At 42.5% G+C, this 21,457-nt stretch overlaps 2 protein-coding genes across 2 annotated transcripts; one reads left to right on the top strand and one right to left on the bottom strand.

Annotated features, from left to right (window-relative positions):
- Positions 1 to 8,517: 8,517 nt before the first annotated feature.
- Positions 8,518 to 10,989, top strand: LOC123189056 (mediator of RNA polymerase II transcription subunit 30). The gene is made up of 3 exons (XM_044601373.1): positions 8,518 to 8,983; positions 9,582 to 9,659; positions 10,452 to 10,989. The coding sequence occupies exons 1-3, from the start codon at positions 8,633 to 8,635 to the stop codon at positions 10,548 to 10,550; spliced, it is 528 nt and encodes a 175-aa protein (XP_044457308.1). The 5' UTR covers positions 8,518 to 8,632; the 3' UTR covers positions 10,551 to 10,989.
- Positions 10,990 to 11,454: 465 nt separating this feature from the next.
- LOC123189055 (calmodulin-binding transcription activator 4) lies at positions 11,455 to 19,690 on the bottom strand. Its single transcript, XM_044601372.1, has 12 exons — positions 19,371 to 19,690; positions 18,543 to 18,668; positions 18,352 to 18,467; positions 17,446 to 17,534; positions 17,054 to 17,099; positions 15,875 to 16,334; positions 15,441 to 15,562; positions 14,612 to 15,034; positions 13,861 to 14,534; positions 12,716 to 13,307; positions 12,250 to 12,576; positions 11,455 to 11,858 (listed from the first exon to the last, which is right to left on the bottom strand). The coding sequence occupies exons 1-12, from the start codon at positions 19,378 to 19,380 to the stop codon at positions 11,775 to 11,777; spliced, it is 3,069 nt and encodes a 1,022-aa protein (XP_044457307.1). The 5' UTR covers positions 19,381 to 19,690; the 3' UTR covers positions 11,455 to 11,774.
- Between the last annotated feature and the right edge of the window lie 1,767 nt (positions 19,691 to 21,457).

Below are 21,457 nucleotides of genomic sequence, written 5' to 3'. Positions count from 1 at the left end.
TCGTGTTCCCCTCCAACAGAGTGCCGAAATAGGGCTCTAGATTGGATCTCGTGGTTCTGGAACTTGCGGTGGCTGGAATTGTGTTTCGATCGCTCCCCTAGGGTTTTTGGAATATCTGAGTATTTATAGAGCTGAGAGGTGTGGAGGAGACCTCCATGGGCCCCACCACCCATCAGGGCATGTTAGGGGCCTTTGGCCCGCCCTGGTGGGTGGTAGGCCCCATGGGCCTCCCCCTAGGTGCTTCCTTGGTTCCCAAGTTTCCTTCTGGTCCAAAAAAATCTCCAAAAAGTTTTGTGGCATTTGGACTTCGTTTGGTAATGATATTCTGTGAAGTAAAAAACAAGCAAAAAACAACAACTGGCCCTGGGCACTATGTCAATAGGTTAGTCCCAAAAAATGATATAAAGTTGCTATGAAATGAAGATAAAACATCCAAGAATGATAATATAATAGCATGGAACAATAAAAAAATTATAGATACGTTGAGACATATCACGTATGTTGGTGACCGAATGTTGTTCGGAGTCCCGGATGAGATCACGGACATGACGAGGAGCACCGGAATGGTCCGGGGGTAAAGATTGATATATAAGATATTATGGTTGAGCCAAGGGGTAAAGCCCATGAGGATTTAAGTCGGTGCACAAAGGAGTTGTATGGAAGGCAGGGGCTAGACGCTAGGTTCATGGCATCTACCCCTGAGATAGACGCTGGAGTCCGTTGCGTCTACGTAAACACCGGGAATCGTGGTGTTTAGCCTTGGAGTCTGAGACTGACTCATCTTTGTGTTCCAAACTAACTTTGGGGAGGCTTCCTCTCCAAGTTACGACCCCGGGGCTCAACATATAAATAGAGGAGCAGGGCTAGATCCCTAGAACACAAGTTTTTGAACCTCCTCTAGTTGGTCCTAGTTGACTAATTAGAGCTAGCCCTAGCTACCTCTAATCCTCATAATTACAAGCCCAGTGTGGTTCTAATCTCCTCCCTCTAGTTCACCACCACCGTCACCATGTCATCATGCCGTCGGAACTCATCTACTACTTCGCCCCTCTTGTTGGATCAAGAAGGCGAGGATGTCATCGAGCCGAACGTGTGCTGAACGCGGAGGTGCCGTACGTTTGTTGCTTGATCGGAACAAATCGTGAAGGAGTACGACTACAACAACCGCATTGATAAATGCTTCCACTTAGAAATCTACTAGGGTATGTAGACGCTCTCCCCCTCTCGTAGTTATGCATCTCCATGGATAGATCTTGCGTGTGCGTAGAACTTTTTTTGTTTTGCATGCAAAGGTCCCCAACATTTAGCTTCAAGTTCCAGGACCCCAGAGACTCCTTCATCCTTTTATGATGGGAAACCTATGCCGTGGAAGATGGAAGACAAGCCTACTACCTCATCATCATCATCATCATCATCACCACCGAAGAAAGAGACTTGAGTACACAGATATGGGCACTCCCCTTCGCTTGTGCCAAGCTTGGGGAGGTGCCCTGGTATCGTATCACCATCTCTATTATCTTTACCTATCTTAGTTCAATTATTCGCTATTTCGCGATTTAGTTGAATAAAAATTTAGTATGATCTATTTCTGAGTGCTAGTTTCGTGATCTATCTATCTATGTAATCGAGTTGAGAGTTATATAATAAACAGTAGTTTGAGTTTTGCTTCTTTTCTTTTATGTTTCAATCTTAGCAATGAAAATAATGAAAAGATCATATGCTAATCTTATGGAAAGTAATGACATCACATAAAGAAAAGTATAAGTGGTAAAATTTATTGAAAGTTAACAAACATAGTATTGGTCAATGATGCAATTCATGAAGAAGTTAACAAGAGAAGAGAAGATTCACATATAAATATACTATCTTAGACATCTTTTATGATTGTGAGCTCCCATTAAGTATTCTATATCAAATTGTCGATGCTGGACAAGGAAGACAGCGTAATGTTTGATTATATTCACATAGAAGTTATATTGTTATAGATCCTCCAACATATATGTGGTGCTTGCTCAATATCTTCGCTAGCCAAAAATCCACAACAAGTAGAGTTACTAATTGTGCATCGAAAAACCCTTAAATTTAGTTTCATGTCATGAGAGTCCACTATATCTACCTATGGATTGAGTAAGATCATTTAAGTAATAAGATGTCACCAGTGCATAAAGCAATAACAATTGCTTCTAATATGTATGATCTTTTATTATAAGGAAAAATAAGCTTTGTACGATCTTGTGATGGTAAAGTAATAAAAGCAACAGACTGCATAATAAAGGTTGCTATCACAAGGGGCAATATAAAGTGGTTCTCCTTTGCATTAAGAGCTTGCACATCCAAAAACAAAAAGCGCATGACAACCTCTGCCTCCCTCTGTGAAGGGCCTATCTTTTACCTTCATGTATTTACCTATCATGCAAGAGAATAGTGTTCTCCTCTATTCCTTTCTATTTTTCTCGTTTGCAAGCATCATGTGCTGGGGAAAGATCTAGGCATATATATCTAGTTGGATATGAGTGATCATGAGTTATTATTGTTGACATTATCCTTGAGGTAAATGAGTTGGGAGGTGAAACTATAAGCCCCTATCTTTCTATGTGTTTGACTGAAACTTTTGCTCCATATATATGTCGTGAGTGTCAGCAATCATAGAAGACTAAATGATAGTTGAGTATGTGGACTTTCTAAACAAAAGCTCTTACATGAGACCCTTACTAAACATATGGTGAATTGTAATTGCTTTGTTGACTGAGAACATAGTTTGTTAGTTTTCAAGAAAGTTTATAATTTATACTTCATTGTTGTGATGAATTGTTACCTTTCCATGAGAAGTTTTATGATAATATATATTGCTGCTATGATATTGATCATGATGCTGCTATGTCCATATTTTGTTTTTATTGACACCTCTCTCTCTCTCTAAACATGTGGACATGATTATCGATATCGGCTTTTGCTTGAGGACAAGCGAGGTCTAAGCTTGGGGGAGTTTATACGTCCATTTTGCATCTTGTTTTTCCTACTATTATTTATGATGTTTTGATCAATATAATACTTTGTGGTGCCATTCTAATGCCTTTTCTCCCTTAATTTTCAAGGTTTACATGAAGAGGGAGATTGTCGGCAGCTGGAATTCTGGACTTGAAAAAGCTACATCAAAGATACCTATTCTGCACAACTCCAAATGAGCTGAAATTTCGCAGAGACTTATTTTGGAATATATAAAAAGTACTGGAAGGAAGAAGTACCAGAGAGGGCCCACCAGGTGCCCACAGGGTACGAGGGCGCACCCACCCCCTAGGCGCGCCCTGGTGGCTTGTGGGGCCCCTGTCCATCCTCCGTGGCCCATTTTCTACTATATGAAGCCATTTGGCCTAGAAAAAAAATCAGGAGAGGACTTTCGAGATGAAGCGCCGCCGTCTCGAGGCGGAACCTGGGCAGGAGCACTTTTGCTCTCCGGCGAAGTGATCCCGCTGGGGATACTTCCCTCCGGGAGGGGGGAGTCGAAGCCATCGACATCACCAACAACCCTCTCATCATGGGAGGACCGATCTTCATCAACATCTTCACCAACACCATCTCATCTCAAACCCTAGTTCATTTCTTGTATTCAATCTTTGTCTCAAAACCTTAGATCGATAGTTGTGGGTTGCTAGTAGTGTTGATTACATCTTGTAGTTGATGCTAGTTGGTTTATTTAGTGGAAGATTATATGTTCAGATCCTTGATGCTATTCAATACCCCTCTGATCTTGGACATGAATATGATTTGTGAGTAGTTACTTTTGTTCTTGACAACATGGGAGAAGTCTTGTCATAAGTAATCATGTGAATTTGGTATTTGTTCGATATTTTCATGATATGTATGTTGTTGCTTCCTTTAGTGGTGTCATGTGAACATCGACTACATGACACTTCACCATCTCTGGGCCTAAGGGAAGGCATTGTGGATTAGTAATTAGATGATGGGTTGCTAGAGTGACAGAAGCTTAAACGCTAGTTTATGCGCTATTCCGTAAGGGGCTGATTTGGATCCATATGTTTCATGCTATGGTTAGATTTATCTAAATTCTTCTTTCGTAGTTGTGGATGCTTGCGAGAGGGGTTAATCATAAGTGGGAGGCTTGTTCAAGTAAGATCAGCACCCAAGCACCGGTCCACCCACATATCAAATTATCAAAGTAGCGAACGCGAATCAAACAAACATGATGAAAGTGACTAGATGAAATTCCCGTGTATCCTCAAGAACACTTTGCTTATTATAAGAGACCATTCTGGCCTGTCCTTTGCTACAAAAAGGATTGGGCTACCTTGTTGTGCCTTTGTTACCATTACTACTTGTTTCTCATTACAAATTACCTTACTATCAAACTATCTGTTACTGATAATTTCAGTGCTTGCAGACAATACCTTGCTGAAAACTGCTTGTCATTTCCTTTTGCTCCTTGTTGGGTTCGACACTCTTACTTATCGAAAGGACTACGATTGATCCCCTATACTTGTGGGTCATCAAACCACGACACTTACAGTTCAAGACAAGGAAGTTGGATTTGTGGAGGACTCCCCTCCATCGACATAGCTGACTAGGTTCATGTAACCCTAGGGGGGCCAATATCTTATATAATTTGGGGCCAAGCTAGTCGATAGACAAGTTAGTATCCCTCGGTAATACATGTACTTTGTACAACCCAATCACAATATACACGAGCATGAGTGGGGGTTTACCTCGTGAGGAGGGCCTGAACCTAGGTAAATATGGTCTTATGTTTCCCCTTTGATCTACTCACCTCATAGGGATACCCCACCAAGGGATCCGGTTGAATCATCTCTGATAGTGGTGGCCCATACAAGTCTTGCATGGTGAACATAGAGTTCAGATGGGACTGCTAGTTGACACTAGCACGGTCTACATGTTGGGCCAAATCTTCATTTTTCAGCTCCATGAGTTTTGTTGCCGACTCACCTGGCCACATCAGCCTAGTCGAGACACTACAAAAAAAGATACATCTGTGATGATACACGTTTGTCACAGTAGGTCATGTTTTCTGTCAGCCATGTATTTTCGTGACAGTTTATGACAGAATCAAGATACTCATACATGTGCCATCGAGGATGTGTTCAATGATAATGATCACTTTTCATCATGGAAGTGTCCACTTCCATGATGATAAATGATGCTTCACGGAACTGTTTCGTCAAGGGTAGCCGACATGTGGTAACCACCGTAACGGGGTGCCGTTAAGCCATCGGGTGCGGGTTCCGGATCCGATACCCGTTAACAACCCCCATCAATGATGATTTTCCATGCGTCAGCTTCTCATTCGCCAACAAAGCCACGTGCCAGCTCTACTTTATGACATGTGTTGCCCATCCAATGGACGATATGCGCCTATGAAACATCGACACGTGGCACATTCTAATAGTGGCATGTTTTGTTAAAAAGGCCAGCCCAGCAAAAGGCCTTCTTAAGGCCCACTTGACTTAGTCAAAAGTAATCAGGCCAGCACATTATCGGCATCATAACAATTTGTTTGTATATAGCCCATTTATGGCTTGGGTACCCACGACCCCTTAGGACATGTCTGAATTCATCCCATTAGGGGCCCGTGGGCCATTCAATATGGTTCCAGCCCGTTGATACTTTGGGCCCATGTGTGGCTCGTGGTATCGTTTTCTAATTCAGCCCATACTTGCTTTCAGCCCATTAACGGCCCCGTGTAGTGGCTCGGACCTTGACAACCTGTGTACTGGCTCAGATCTTTACCGCTCGTGATGCTTCTAGGTATTTGCAACCTTTTGTATATTCTGGCTCTTTTACGGCCCGTCGAGTCTTGAGACCATATAAGGCTCATGGTACATTTTGGCCAATTTATGGTCCGCATGTCCCTCGGCCATTTCCGTGCCGTGGTGTCTTTTGGTCTATTAAGGACCTATGTTTACTCAAGGCCATATTCAGCTCGCGTGCCTTTTGGTCCACTAACAGCCCGTGTTGCGTCTGTGCCATTTTCGGCCCGTTGCGCCTTTTGGTCCATTAACGACCCGTGCTGCCTTTGAACCATTTTTGGCCCGTCGCGTCGTTTGGTCTATTAACGACCCATGTTGTTGCAGGGCCATTTTTGGGCCGTCGCGCCTTTTAGTCCATTAGCGGGTCATTTCCGGACCATCACGCCTTTTGGTCCATTAACGTCCCTTCTTGCCTATGGGTCATTTTTGGTCTGTTGCCCCTTTCAGTCCATTAACAGCTTGTGATGCTTTTGATTTCATTTGTGTCCCGTGGTGTACATTGGCATATTTATGGCCCATTATATATCCAAATTGTTTTTGGTTCATGGGGCCTTACGGCCTCTTTGTGGCCCATGATTATTTTGGCCGTTTCAGCCCGTACTAATTTTGGCCCATCAGCGGCTCATCGTGTTTCATGCCCCTTCACGACCCATGGAGCGTAATGCCCTTGAGCATACCACATCTTGCGAAGGTTTTGGGCCATTTTACGCCTGTGGTGCTTTCGGCCCAAAAGTGGCATGCGATGCATTCGTCCCATGGTTCTTTCAACCCATTTTTGGTGCTTGGTGGTTGCAGCCAACGTGCGGCCCATGAAGTGCGAACCGCGCTATGCAATATACGACAATTAATGATAAGCATACAAGTTATAATAGGACATCTCAACATATTATAATATATTACATCCACTGGGCATCAAAGGTTGATACTAGTGCAAATAAATGAACAAAGCTTAACAATTTTTAACCTCAACACAAAGCTTAAAAATGGAGCGGGGAACCCATCCGGTCCTAGGGCCCTCATTGGGAAAATTTGAAACAAGAAGCACACTTTATCTCTTCGAGATTATAAGGTTTGGATAAGTCAGCATTTAGGCCATCTGTCATCTTCCGAAGAATACCATCCAACAGAATATTCAAGTCCTCGACTCCTTCTGAACTATAAAGATTTGCAAAAACCCTTTGATATGTCTCAAACGTATATGTGATTTTTGATTATTTCTTACTATATCATATCTTTTTCATATATTGTTTATAGCAATTTATATTATTTCTCTGGACTAACTTATTAATTCAGTGCTCAAAGCCAGTTGTTGTTTTTGCATGATTTTGGTTTTTTAGAAAATCGATATTCATGACCTCAAAATACCCCGAATGTTTTTGACGATTTTTCCAGAGGACAAAAATTCCAGAAAGCACCAGGGCCTGCCGTGGCCCCCACGCTGTCAAGCCATGCATGCAAGTGGGGCCATGTGGTGGGCCCATTTGGCGCCCCCACCGTATTATGCCCCCCTCAGCCTATAAATTATATATTTCTTAAAACCCCCACACCAATTTTTCGTGATTTTTCTGCCGCCGCAAGTTCCTGTTCCGGGGAGATCCAAACTGGAGGCCTGTTCCGGCGTGTTGTCGGAGGGGGAATCCATCATCGGAGCCATCTTCATCGACCTTCCTGCCACCATGTCCAGGTGTGAGTAGTTTCCTTAGGATGTTGGGTTCCTGGCAATAGCTAGATAACATCCTCTCCCTTATGCCTCAATACAAGGCTCTCGTGAGCTGCCTCACATGATCAAGATTAATTTGATGTAATCGGTGTTGTGTTTGTTGGGATATGATGAATTGTCACTTTATGATCATATTTGTTTATGAATTTTATTGACTTTTCTGTGGTTCTGTTTGCTGCATAACTAAGTAGTCATGCATGCTCTCCAATCTATTTTTCTTCTTTGGCCAAGTTTGATCAGTAGTTCTTCAGAGTGAGTGGTGTATGATAGTGAGTTCAATCATGTAGTATTCTATATCCCAGTGACAAGAGCTGACAAGACACATATTGTATTGTATTATTGCTACTAAAGAATAAAATAGTGTTTTCTTTATCACGCTTGAATGATAGTTTTATTGTCTACATTGTATCATGATGCTTATTGCAATGCTCTGTTTGTTATGCACTTAATATCCTGATATGCATGTGGATAACAGTCTTTGGGTTGAGTATTAGTTGTATATACTGTTGCATTAACAGTTTACATGTCACAAACAGGATGCGTATATTAAATTATGCCGTGAGTAATCATAATCATAAATATTGCAATTTAATCACCACCCAAACTGTAATTTGTTCACTACAACATATCTATTTTGCTTGGAGAGATGGCTCTAGTGATGAGACTATGTACCATTTTATGATGTGAGTGGAGACTATGAGCTGAAATAACTCATGCTTACTACTTTTCTAGCTTTTTTTCTCATGATATAAATATATGCTTAGCTTTAGTATTTTCTCTATTCAGCTGATGTTGTTAATAAAATATTATTAGGACTTAAATATAATATTCAAAAATGTAGTAAATTATGTTATTTATCTTTCACAGTTTTGTATTCCGTGACAACCACTGGCGTTCAAATAGTAGACATAGATTTATCAAAAAAAACTGTAGACATATTTTTTTGAGCAACTTTTGAGACATATAAATGATGCTGGACGAGCGAGGCCAGACACGAGCCCAGTTTCGCCCTTTAAGCCCATTCGGCTCTTAACTAGGTCGGCCCGGAAAGTGCTTAGCAAGCTACTAGCTGCCAGGACTGAGCTAAGCTCAGATCGGCGGCGGAGAGCTAGGGTTCAGGCGAGATTAACTAATGGCCTCAGTCGCAGCTCGGCGGAGGCAGGAGCTGGCGGCGGAGGGCCAGCGGCACCTCGAGGAGACGATCGCCTCCGCTTTCCAGATCCTTTCCTCCATGAACGACGAGCTCTGCAACCCCGCGCTCTGGTCCTCCTCCGCCACAGCCACCGCCGCTTCCGCCGCCTCCCAGCATCCCCACCACCAAAACGCAGCTCCCCCGCCACCCCACTCCGCCGACTCCGACGCCGATACCATGGGGGGAGCCGCGGGGGGCTCTGGTGGTTCGCTCGACGAGGCGAGGCACCGGTACAAGATCGCCGTGGCGGCTTTGCGCGCGTCCATTGCCGCGGTGTCTCCCTCTACTCAGGTGAGAACTTGATGGACTGGGCCATGCGATCCTAACATATATCATACCGTGTGTGAACCTGAGGAGAAACTAGGGACATTTCAATGGTACAGCTTTGAATGAAAAATGTCATTTCGATTTTGGAGATATGGGCCTATTTGAAACTAGTGAGCTAAGTGCCTTTTCTTGTCTGACTCAAGAAATAAATGCATAACATTTTTAGCAATCGAGTTTTGCCACATTTGAGCAGTTGAAGACGCTAGACATTATTTCCCTAGAACAGAAGAGATATTGAGTTTTTGGTCATTAAATGGGGGCGAAACAAGAACTTTGGGTAGCCGACTTGTTTATCCTACTAACTACTATATATCTATATGAGCCGAGATTTTGGTTCCGAGAAGGGGGTTGATTATCATCCTGCTCCGTGAACAGATTTATTACTAGTTATGCTTATGCCATTCTGGATAAAATTTGCTTGCTGTAGCTATGATTGAATCAACAGAACCAACATCCAGTGTCGATCTAATTCCTTCTGTTTCCACTTATATTAAAATCAGTGCTCGTGATTACTAGGTTCACATTTTGTTACATGTCTATAATTATGTCGGGATATTTTCAGGAGATGGGGCCAACAGAATCCAAAGGTGATCAAGCCGAGATTGAGAGATTGGAAGAGCATGCATCTTCTTTGAGAAAGGTACTCCCTTGAGAAGGTCTAATCATTATGATTGATACCATTATGCATGACTCAGGATATTATCAGGAACCAGTCGGTACTTGGTACCAGGTCAGTCGTTCAATGTCAGATGCACCCCCAAGTAACCTATTTTAAATGAGATGCCCATATTGGTGCTTATGACATATTGATATATGGCTTGATTTTTTTTTAAATCTCATGACAAAAATGCCTCAAAAAACAGGCCGGTCTTTGGGTGCAAACCTGAAGTTTCCCAGACAGAGCCCCTCTTTCATTTCTTTGTCTTGGTTCTGGTTTCCCAGTGCTTGGATTGTCTTGTTCATTCTGTTGTATACATTAAGAGTATGTTCATTCTACATGTTTCTGGAATTATTCTGGTAAAGGCGCAGAAGTGCATCTGTTGTTTATTTGCCATCATCTGCATGCCTTTTGAATTTACCAAGGTTGATGTATGTCTTTAGAGCAATGCAACAAGGTTTTCCAGAGGTTGGAGCACACCATCCTTTCTATATAGAATTAAGAATGGATCATTTAAGTACCCCTAGCAATCACTAGAAGCTATTCCAGTGTGTCCCTAGTGGAAGATTCTCTATATAGTACTTCCTCTGTCAATTATAAGACGTTTTTGGTAGGCTAAAGTCTTATAATTTGGGACGGAGGTAGCAGCATCCATGCTGTCTGGAAGTTCAAATCGGCTGTATGACAACTTACAATATCCGTTATTTTAATCCAGTAACATGACATACGTACATTTTTCTGGTAAGGAAGTCTAACATTGGGATTCTGCTGCAGGAAATTGAAAGCAAAAACAAACAGCTGAAACTCCTCATCGATCAACTCCGTGATCTAATATCAGATATATCAATGTGGCAAAGCCCTTGCTCGGTGTGAGTTGTTGCTGCTAATCAATTCTTACAAGTCCCAAGGGATCTGACTGTTAGATGGGTGCCAAGGCCAAACTGCATACGGTGCTCTCTTTAATTGGAAAGTGAATGGGATATGACCAAAGTAGATGCGATATGACCAGATACACTGTTACAAAATTGTGAAATCGTGCTGTATTGCCCTTAAGGATTTGAGAAATGTAACTAGTAACCGAAACAAGTGTAAGGTGCATATTGGACCCAACATGGCTATGGCCATAACAGGGGATATTCTTCTATTTTCTCTGAGGATTCGACGTTGGCTCCAATGCTTGTGTAATGCTCCCTTTCTTTTCTTTTGTGATCACTGTTTATGTGGACTTGTGTTCTGTGTGGAGCATATTCTTTTCTTTTAAGTGAAAGTGCTGAAAGACCGTGATATGCCTGTAAAGTATTTTAGTCCATTAGCTGTGCAATTTGGTCTCTCATTCGATTGTATTTATTCAGGGAGTTTTGTAGGACTGATATCCTTCTAAGTTTTTCGCATGAGAGTTTCAGAGCCTTTGGAAGAATGGCCCAAAGAATATGTTACTTCTGTTCACATTCACATGATAGAGGATTCCTGCCATTCGCTCTTAACCAAGAAACATCTTCATGCAATACTGTAGTGCCATTCTCTTTAACCAAGAAACATCTTCATGCAATACTGTAGTGAAACACCTACATATTTACTTCTTGCACATTAGGAACCCAGTAGATATGCCATACAATTTCTGCATTGTTTAGTTTTCCTTGTTTCGTAAAAATATACATTTACGTCCAAAGATTTAATGGATCATCGAACAACCAATTTAGTTACTAGTAGCTCATGTGAACAATCTGGTTCTCGAAGTTGCGCAGACTATGCATCATTCAGTGGAAATGAAAGAATATGCTGACCAAATTCTACCGAGCAACCTTTAATTTAAAGATACCTGATATGGTGTTCATAACCTGCCATTCCCAATTAATACATAACTTACAGACAACACTACATAGAACCATCATCCTCTTTTTAGATAACAGAAGGGTGTTACTCCCGGCAACTACATCGTCGGATACAACCATCACTCTACAACAATCAGTCAAACACTGTACAAACTGGACACACACTATCAGGTCACAGTGGGCTGCATATTACTGTACCAAAGACCTAGTTACTTCACATCATTCTAGGAAGCTCCGCAAACGCTGCTTGTGCCACGTGCTTCTTTCAGCATGTGAACTTGTTGATTTCTACCAGTAAGTCGTTGTCAAGTATCGATGATGTTGCCTTATCAGACGCACCCAATTCAGCCTGCATTTAGACCAGCATCGTAAGTGCACTGCTGAGATTTGATTTTGGATAGAAAGAACAAAACCAAATGCACTCTAATGAGTTCTACATAGCTGTCAACATTTGCAGTTCATCTATGAATAATAAATGGTATTTTCTCTTCAGAAGTATTTTGTTTCAAATTGACACTGTGCATATCACTACTTTATGCTTTACACATCAAAGAGTAAGATTTCACTACATATGGATTTGCCCCCTTGAAAGAGGTTAGCACCTCAGTCTTTTTGTTCTTTTGAGAAATTGCTCTTTATTTTTCTAATATTTCTAGATCGTGGTATGAACTATAGTTTCATCGGGCAACTTGGCTTATGATCACAACATTGCTTAAATGTCAAATCCATGAACTACTTACAGTTGCCTGGCGAAATTCCTCGAGCATTCGACGATACTGCATCCTTGCTTCAGGAGAGTCTACCATGGACAACACTCTTGACACAGACTCCTTCACAGATTCATCAACCTTCTGCCGACGGAAGATCTTGACTGCTTCATCATCTTCGAAGTCATCATCGTCTTCCTCCTCTCCCTCTTCTGCTTCAATCATCACTGATTGTTCGGCTCGGAAGCCACGTAGCCCATGTCCTTTCCGGCGCCACCTTAGTATTACTTTCTCTAGCACACTAACAGTGCTTACAAATGTCTTGTATTTCTTTCTCACTTGGTGACCTCTTACATGAGCCTGTACAAAGTAAGGCCTTTAATGTTAGCAAAGTAAAACACAACTTACCTGATACCATGTACTAGTTCAAAGCCCAATCATATACCAGCGAGTTCAACTTGAATGCAGTTTTTAAACCAAATATTTATAACTCTGTTACCTGTATTTTAACTACATTTCTGCGCATCTGGAGAAAATTCTTGCGCCCTTTCCAACCTCTGTATTTCTTCTGAATTGAAACAGCTGCTTTATCACAAAACTGACCGTTCGAAACATGATGTTGGTAGTATAACCTTGATGCAGCTGCAAGTTCATCTATATCTTCTTGTGTCATCCCATATTCATCCTTAAGTCGAGCGTCCTTGTGTTGTCTCCTCCTGAAAGAAAAGGCACGGAAGGCATTCTGAATCCGAGCCGCTGCTTGAGCTGCATTTCTCACGGCCGCCAAAGAGTCTTTCAGTGAGAGTTCATCTTCTGTGCCCCCATGAAGTTGGGCACTTCTCTGAGATATGCTCTCTACTGCTCGCTCTGCTTTAATTGCAGCTAATCCTTCTGAAATACCACTCTCTTCTATAGTCAGCGATGCAAGATAGCTAGTTAACGCCACTTCTGAAAGATAGCCAGCAAGGCCCACATGTCCTCGCTCAGAAGCCAGGAAAGCTGCTGATTTGCCCACTGGATCTTGTGCAGTGGGATCGGTGACTGCTGGAGCTGAAGCACCAGCAGCAAGAAGTGCAGCAACCATCTTTTCCCTGCAATAAAAATGGACTTACTTAACAAGGTTGTTTGCTAGTTCCATGCCAATAAATTGCAATACACACTAACATATGGAGAGAGATGTAAAAAAAATAAATACAAGTCATTTCAAGATATGCTGATGTATTGCATTTTGTGTGCACAAAATCCATTAGTCAAGACATCTTGGATGCTAAAAGGTTATCTTTTCTATTCAACATACAGTGTCCATTTCTACTTCATTTGTGACCTACGTTCTGCAGTTGGGCATTACTTGTTACAAAGTTAGTGGCATGGGGGCCGAGAGTACCCAAGTACAACCACATTTGAAATTTTGGAAAAACAATGGTTTCTTCAGCCAATGAAAGAATATATTATTTGTTTGTAAGAACTGTAAATAACATTTTAGGAAGTTAAGAGTTATAATAAACGGGTTTGCCAAGGCACATCTAGATGTGCCTTAAGTATTGCGCATCTAAGTCCTATACCATTGATTTTACGTTAAGATTCATCCTGGTTAGTCAAAACGTAATCTAAATAACCAGCAGTAGAATATATTTTTCTGATTACCTTCCATAATAAGCAGCCCAATGAAGTGCAGTCCATCCATTTGAATCACGCAAATTTATGCCAACGCCAGCACTGAGAACTGAAGACAGTGCCCAGTCATAGCCCAGCGCAGAGATTAAGTGTATGATACCTTGCTCATTTTTGGACAGAGAACATGTTCCATCATCTCCTTGGAGTCTCAATGATAACCACTGTTGTAATTTACTTTTCAGCAATTCCTCCATGATCCAATCAACCCTGCTTAGTGGATTTTCACATCCTACATCAAGTTCGTTAATCAACCGCTGCCAGTTATCCTCATTCATTTTAAGTTTTGGACTCTGTCCAGGCTGAGGATCATCACCCGAAGCTGCAGAGGATCCGTTGTCACACAAAAGTATTCTTGCAAACTTGGCAAGAAGTGACAACTCTTCAGTAGACTTCATAGATGACGGTGCGAAATCTGTGAAACTAGAAGCTGTTGACTTTGCACGGAACTCAAAGTCCTTGATTTCACTGCAAACTTTTCTATTTCCAGTGGTAATACAGAGTGTGAGCTTTCCGGCACTGTGTAGTGGCGTGTGGCAGCGGAGAACACCTGGCTGAACAATTTCAACAGGCACCTCAGTGTCACCGAACATTACTGCCCAGCATATATTCGACGGGTCACACAAGAAATCTCCAGTAATGATGACCTGCATTGAGAGAGGCACAACAAGACATAAGATTAGTTGGTGTTAAGACGTAGAAAGCTAAAATGTTCGTGGTGTACCTTGGTGATCTCATAGCAGAATGCCCATTCTGGAGAGATCTCACGAATGCTAAACTGTTGCTTCTGTTTCAAGGCTAATCTTGTATCTTCTTCGGAGGACGGTTCAAACTGACCATTGTCGAAGAACTCTGATATTTCATAGCCACATGAATTGCTTTGGTACGAACTGCTTTGAAGTGTTACAGGTGTTGTTCTTTGCCAATCCGGGTTCAGACAGCTTTCAAGACTACTGTCATGAGCTGAAAGAGTATTAATGCCATTGATTCCTTCATCTCTTGGTATGAAGTTATAAGATGGTGAGTCGATAGGGTCTTCTGATCCCAAAAGAAATCTTTTAGCAGCAGAAATTTGCAGCTGCAAATTACTGCCGTCTAGGCCTCCTGGTGGTTGATATTCCGAACTTTGCTGATAGTGGGCACCAAACTGTTCATGGTAAAATGTAAGGTGTCAACACAGTTCATTGAGGGTGATAACAAAGAAAGAATCACCACTCTTTACATAGTAAAACAACTGTTATAGTTCTGGGCATGGTAAAGTACGTTCTGACCACAATTTTGACATGGAGCCAACAAGATGGTTAGGACATTTCATTTTATGCATTCTGTTACTAAAGTAGTACTATCATGGCCCAAACCTTAAATGCACAGCAACTTAAATGCCCTCGATGAATTAGTTAAAGAAAGTGTCTTCCAAGGTATTCAACCAGGAAGACTTTGCAGGTATCCCTCTTACAAGAGCAATAAGAATAACACAGTAGATTCTTCACAACTCATTCTTTACGTTGAAGAAATCACACGAGGATAGTAAAAATCAGTCACCATTTCCTTACCTGGTATGTAGATGAAGCTGGCAAACCTAAATCGGACTGCAGAACATTTTCCCATGATGATGATATCCCCCTGCCAACACCATGAGCTCCTTCTGGTCGAATTTGATTTGCTTCATCGTCACCTGAATAAGGATGCGACATAATATGATTTAATTTACAATATCAGACAATCAATAAGTTAGTCCAGAGTATGACGCCTTATAGTGTGTATTGACGTCTCTAGACGAAACTTTTGGCACAAAATTAAGTGGTATCAAGACGCCGGCAAAAAAAGGTTGAATCACAAAGGTGTACTGTGAGGAAAGAAACTTTTGGCAAATCAAGCACAAAGCATGCTTGTCAGTATGCCATTTTTATTTATCAATTTCGATATTCTAGTTTAGTTTTTCCATGGATCTAGCTTGGAAGATATGCAGGGTTACCAGAAACTTTACCTAGACTATTGCTTGTCTGATTTCCCTGTACATCTGCAGCCTCAGTATTTGTAGTGAAGTCCAAAGAACGCGCTTGATTTATGTAAATGTAGTCATCATCACCCAAACTTAACTGCTCAGCAATGCTCTTCAAAGCTTGGTTGAGCCCAGATGTGTTTGTAGAGTCATTATTATTTACCATGCAAAATTCGGAACTTCGTTCCAGACTACTCTGGTCAAGCTCTGGCATCCCCATTACAGTTGATTGCTGAAGCTCCGGTATGCTTAGTAGAACGCCACTGTCATGGTTGTACTCTTTGTTTGCAGAATAAGAACTTACTTCAGTTACAGAACTCTGGTGGGATTCATTGCCCTCACTAAAGTCTGATGTGGAGCCGTGCTTTCCATGTATGTCATTTGGATAACTCAAGGTCGAAAGAGATCCCGCTGATCCATTTGACAATGTTGAATAATATCGTCCCTGTAAGAAAGTTCCATGCAAAAAAATTACTCATTGGATGTGCTCCCATTGTATTCAAATTAAGAAGATTGGATGGAAATATTTTATCACTAAACAAGTGAGTGAGATCAAATCAAATAGATTTGAATACTACTTTCAAGTTCATATTAAATTGCTCATAATCAATAGGTGAGATCAAGGTGCCGCATTCGTTTGGAGGGATCGAAATTCTCACGTCAATTGAGATAAAGAGAAAAGATCACTGCTTATTTTTGCTAGGGTCACATTTGGACGTTGTAGATTAGTTTAAGAGAAGACCTGCACCACTATTTTGTGAAACCAGATTATAACGGTGTGGATTAGTTACAAAGAAAAAAAATCCACTTCAGTTATTTGGTGGGAACAGATTATAACTGTGTAGATTGGAAATGTCGTAAGAATCCTATTAAAAGACCCAATTACGCAAATGGTCGTAAGAAATTTCTCTGGAATAGTGCAACGACCTTATCTAATCCATTATGAAAATATTTAAGGCGCATGGCAGCAGTTATCACTTATATTATATGTGTACAACCATAACTGTAAGTTTCCACTTTTATTAGCTCACTCAGTCAAGTTCTCTCACTATTTATTTCCCACTTCCCACACAGATGATTTGACCAGATAATACCAGCAAAAAAATTCACAGGAAAGGATACCATGACAATCTATACTTGCTCCCAAAGATAATACTCACATACCTCGGCTACTTCTCTATATTGTACCAGCACAATGTGGTCGTATGCACTGCAGAAAAGGAGAATATGTATTATAATAAATAGTACCAATCGCTCTTCTTTGCATAGAAAAATGTTTGCAATGTTTCCTAGATAGCAAATGAATAGCAAGTACTTCCTCCGTTCACTATTATAAGACATTCACTATTTTAGTGTGTTTCTTCACTCATTTCAGTCCGTATGTAGTCCATATTGAAATATCCAAAACATCTTATATTTGTGAGCGGAGCGAGTAGCACTGAGGCATCTTAGCACAATTGCAACCTAACGGTAACATAAAATTATAAATGGCATAGTTCACAATCTCAAAGAAGTCTTAAGATACTGAGATAGCTTAATGGCGAAGCTGATCTTACGGTTCCAGCATCCAGAAACATCGTCTCTGAAAATATGGATTTTGCTCTCCATGAGCATAGTAGCAACTCAGAGCATCGATATTTCCAACCTGTATTGATATGAAAATTTCATATATAAGATTAAGTGCTAAGTGTGTTGATTAACAACTAATTCTGAAGTTCTACTTATAAACTTTTCGTTAAAATCCATTACAATACAAAATGATCAGGCTAACCATACAACATCTTCTCATTTCTAGGCATGTGTATTAGCATTGCTGTGATTGCTAAGATATCACAACATATATAGACACATGTATTGCTAAAAAAAGGAACAAGCTCAATACACTGTTTGCAAGAACAGTAGATGTAAGACTCGTGTCACTTGCATTGTCTCTCATAAATTAAAGTTATCTCTAGAATTAAATATTCAAATTCCAAACCATAAGTAATTTATCTGCAGAGAACACCAAATAAAGATATTTCAGCTATACAATATTCAGGTAAAAGAATGGTTGCAAAAAAAATCAAGTAAAAGAATGACTACAAAATGACATAGTTCTTTCTTGTTGCCTTGTCCCAATTCCGATGTATTGCTTGACAGAGCAGTAAAAACTATATGGTAAAGCAAACTGGGCAAAGATATCCATTTAAGAACTATAAATGAATAAGTACAAATGTTCAACGCAATTCAACTAAATGGATGTGAATGATCTGATTAATTTGTGATATTTGATTTTCCACACAACATCACACAGACTGTACAATTGTGTTGCTACTTGGAAGGATGATGCATTATTAGAAGGAACTTGCACACCTACTGACCCGACAAGTCCTGACAGACGGCAACCTCTCTTGTTGGCAAGAGTGTTGACAAGACAAATAACTGGAATACTATGACACTATACTGAGCTTTCTGAAGCAAACCTTCAATCGCTCGTGAGCCTCCCCGACAGTTCTTCCGTCTTTCTTCCTTCGCCATGCATAACCATCTTTGCGGAAAAACCGATTCACACGGCGATTGTAAAGGAATAGTGCACCACCTAGAGAACAAATGACGCTGTTATTGTAAAATAGAAGTAAAAGCAAATTTCTCAAAATTAAGGAGATGTGCTTACTGGGTGGCTTATTCAGTGGCTCGTGGGTGATCTGGAGCTGCTCATGATTCAACAAGATATAGTAGACTTCAGAAGGCTTTAACCACCTGCTCTTTGCTTCTCTGAGAAGCACGTTGATGTCGAAACCTACGAGAGGAAGAACTGGAAGATAAGACAAAGTAGTAGTCGGTTTTGTACCAGGCCCAAAATGAAGGTAACATTTAGTTATGCATGAGTTGAAGCAATCAATCATTCTCTCCTCGAAACAATGATGCTACATAAAGCTGTGAAGTCAAACATGATCCAATGTTTGCACAAGCACAACAGTATGGTGAAGACCAGGATTACTTGAAATCCTAAGACAAGCCTAGTGCCACCCAACAAATCTTAATGAAAATAATAGTTCTGATCGAATTAAAATGAAAATATTTAAGACTTGGAACCCTAGGTCATGGAAAACAAGCTGATTAAACCATCTTGAGCAACAGTTGAACTCTTGTTTGATTAAACAGCACTGTAGCAGTTACGACCATTGACCTTGTAATAAGAATTAAAAAATAGAGTACAAAATAAAAAATGGCCCCGGCTACTGAAAAGGATCGGCTGCAGACCAAATTTGATATCGCCGCAACAATATTAGAAGGGCCCAAGAAAGAGCAATTCCAAGGTGAAATACACAATCTAGCGTTAAGTGCCCTACACAAGAACAAGAACGTCCCCTTGCTACTGCATCAACCTTAACAAGCACTCGACTCCCGGGTCAAGACAAGAAGTCGAGTCCCGCCCAGGTCAACTCACAAGCCCTACCAAAGAATCAAACGGAACAAACGATGAGAGAGCTCCACTCACTCTGGCTCATGGTCACTTGCGGAGATCCGGCCGCCTCGAAGCTCTCATGGAAGGAGGGGGTTGGACGAGAACTCCACGAAATGGAAGCCCCGACTCCAAACAAACAAGAACTGAAACAGTAGGCAGGCAAGTGGGTGAAGGCGCTGATGCTGCTTGTGCTTGGACTTGGATGGGGAGGTAGGACAGCACCAAGGGTTCTTTCCCAGAAAAGTGCAATAGCTGGGACGCAGGAGGGGAAGGGAAGTTGCTGTGACCCGAGATGGAGGGGGGGATCGGCTCGGCTCCTTCCTTCCGTTCCGTGATTCAAGAATCAACGCGGAGGAGACCCGCTGTTTTGTCCCCTTGTGTTGTCCACCCTCAAAGTATACTGGTACTGAATAAAGTGGTGCTGCGTTGTACGCGCGCACGTGGAAATTCCACCGTGCAAGGCCGACACCTGCCTTTTAAGCATCTACAGCCGGGCCTCAAACCGGGCGGACGGCCCGATCACTGACCGATCATAAAAATTCGATTTAGACAGACGCCTCAAGTCAGGCTGACCCGCATATCCAACCCAAATATGATGCGAATATGGGGCATCGGGCACGTCCTGACACGTCCATCACATCGGACTGATGATGGGGTCCCACACGGAATGGACCAAAAAACCAGAGATCTGACGGACATCTTCTCATGTGGGGGGTGTGAATGCCGCGTGGCGCCGCTCCGGCTTGCTGCCCGAGGCCAAATCCGGCTATTTAATTCGGTCGGTGTCCCCCAACCCTAGCCCATCCACCTTCCCTCCTCTCCGCGCCGCCAGCCCGAGCCCATCCACCCCATCTCTCCCGCTCCGCCGCTCTTCCCACGCTCTCCAATTTCGCTATGGTCCAGCAGAACATAACCACGCACACTATGCTCACGCCGGAGCGCCGGTACCAGATTGAGCAGGAGATCCAAGCGAGGCATGCCGCGCACGCTGCCGGCGTCGCTGTCGGGCTGTCTCTGGACTTGCTGGAGCCGGAGGAGGAGGATGAGAAGGCGGCGGAGGAGGAAGGAGAGGAGCAGCAGCCGGCTCCAATGGAGGTGGCAGATCCGGAGGAGGACGAGGAGGAGTAGCCGGAGTAGGAGCTGGCGTCGGCTCCGGGCTTCAACATAGAGGACGTGGAGGCGGACTTCACCGTCGCCCAAGCGGCCGAGACGGCGGAGCAGCAGGCCATCCTGGAGTCCATCCAGGATGAGCCTGTGTGGAGGCCAACCGATAGTTCATCCGGTAGGAACGGGCGACGACCGACGCGCTCTTCGACGAGGTCGAAGCCGAGATGGATGCAGAGGCTGATGCGGAGGAGCCGGATCCACGGCTGTCGCCCATGTACCCAGAGCCGGGCATGGAGATAGTGGACATCTCCGACGAGGACTAGGGTAGTTGATCTACATAGTACGTGGATTTTATCCTTTGCATGCTTTTGTGTGGATTTAAGATTTCTAGTATAAGGTATCCAGATGCAGATGAGCAAATTTTAGGACTGTCCGGTCACCGTCTGGGACGCGCCCGGGCACATCCGCGGGCGTTGGAGGGCCCAGATTTTCCTAGTCCGACTGTAGATGCTCTTAGTTTTGACTGGTATAAGGGTATCACCAACACCGACTTTTAAAGCGCCCGCATACGTTCGGACCATGCCGTCCAGACCTTGGAAGCCATCCAACGCCGAACTCATCTGTCCATGGAGTAGTCCAGATCATTTTTTCCGGCAAACAGGAACCAAACGTGGGGGCTTTATGGGAGTTTGGACATGAGACACGTCAGACTCTTAAACCCATGGCCCACACACGCCACCATCATGGTCTCCTCATAGGGTTACAATCACATGATAATTAAGGGTCACACCGTGGACGCAGCCAGATATGGTTTTACCTGAACTCCCCTATCAACTTTGCAAAGACTAGGTATTGGGGTTTTAATGTCACCTCAAATTTCCTCAACATCCTACCCTATGCAGCGACAATAGTTCCTCCACGGCCAATCATGGCAAAAGTGTGAGCGAGGCCTCCTCTCAACGCTCGCGAGAATACTAACTTGAACATGAACACGAACATATTGGATCGCTTGG

This window comes from Triticum aestivum, chromosome 2A (genome assembly GCF_018294505.1).
Source record: "Triticum aestivum cultivar Chinese Spring chromosome 2A, IWGSC CS RefSeq v2.1, whole genome shotgun sequence".
Lineage (NCBI taxonomy): Eukaryota > Viridiplantae > Streptophyta > Magnoliopsida > Poales > Poaceae > Triticum > Triticum aestivum.
Note: the sequence above shows the minus strand (reverse complement) of the source record. Positions and strands in the feature narration are given on the sequence as shown.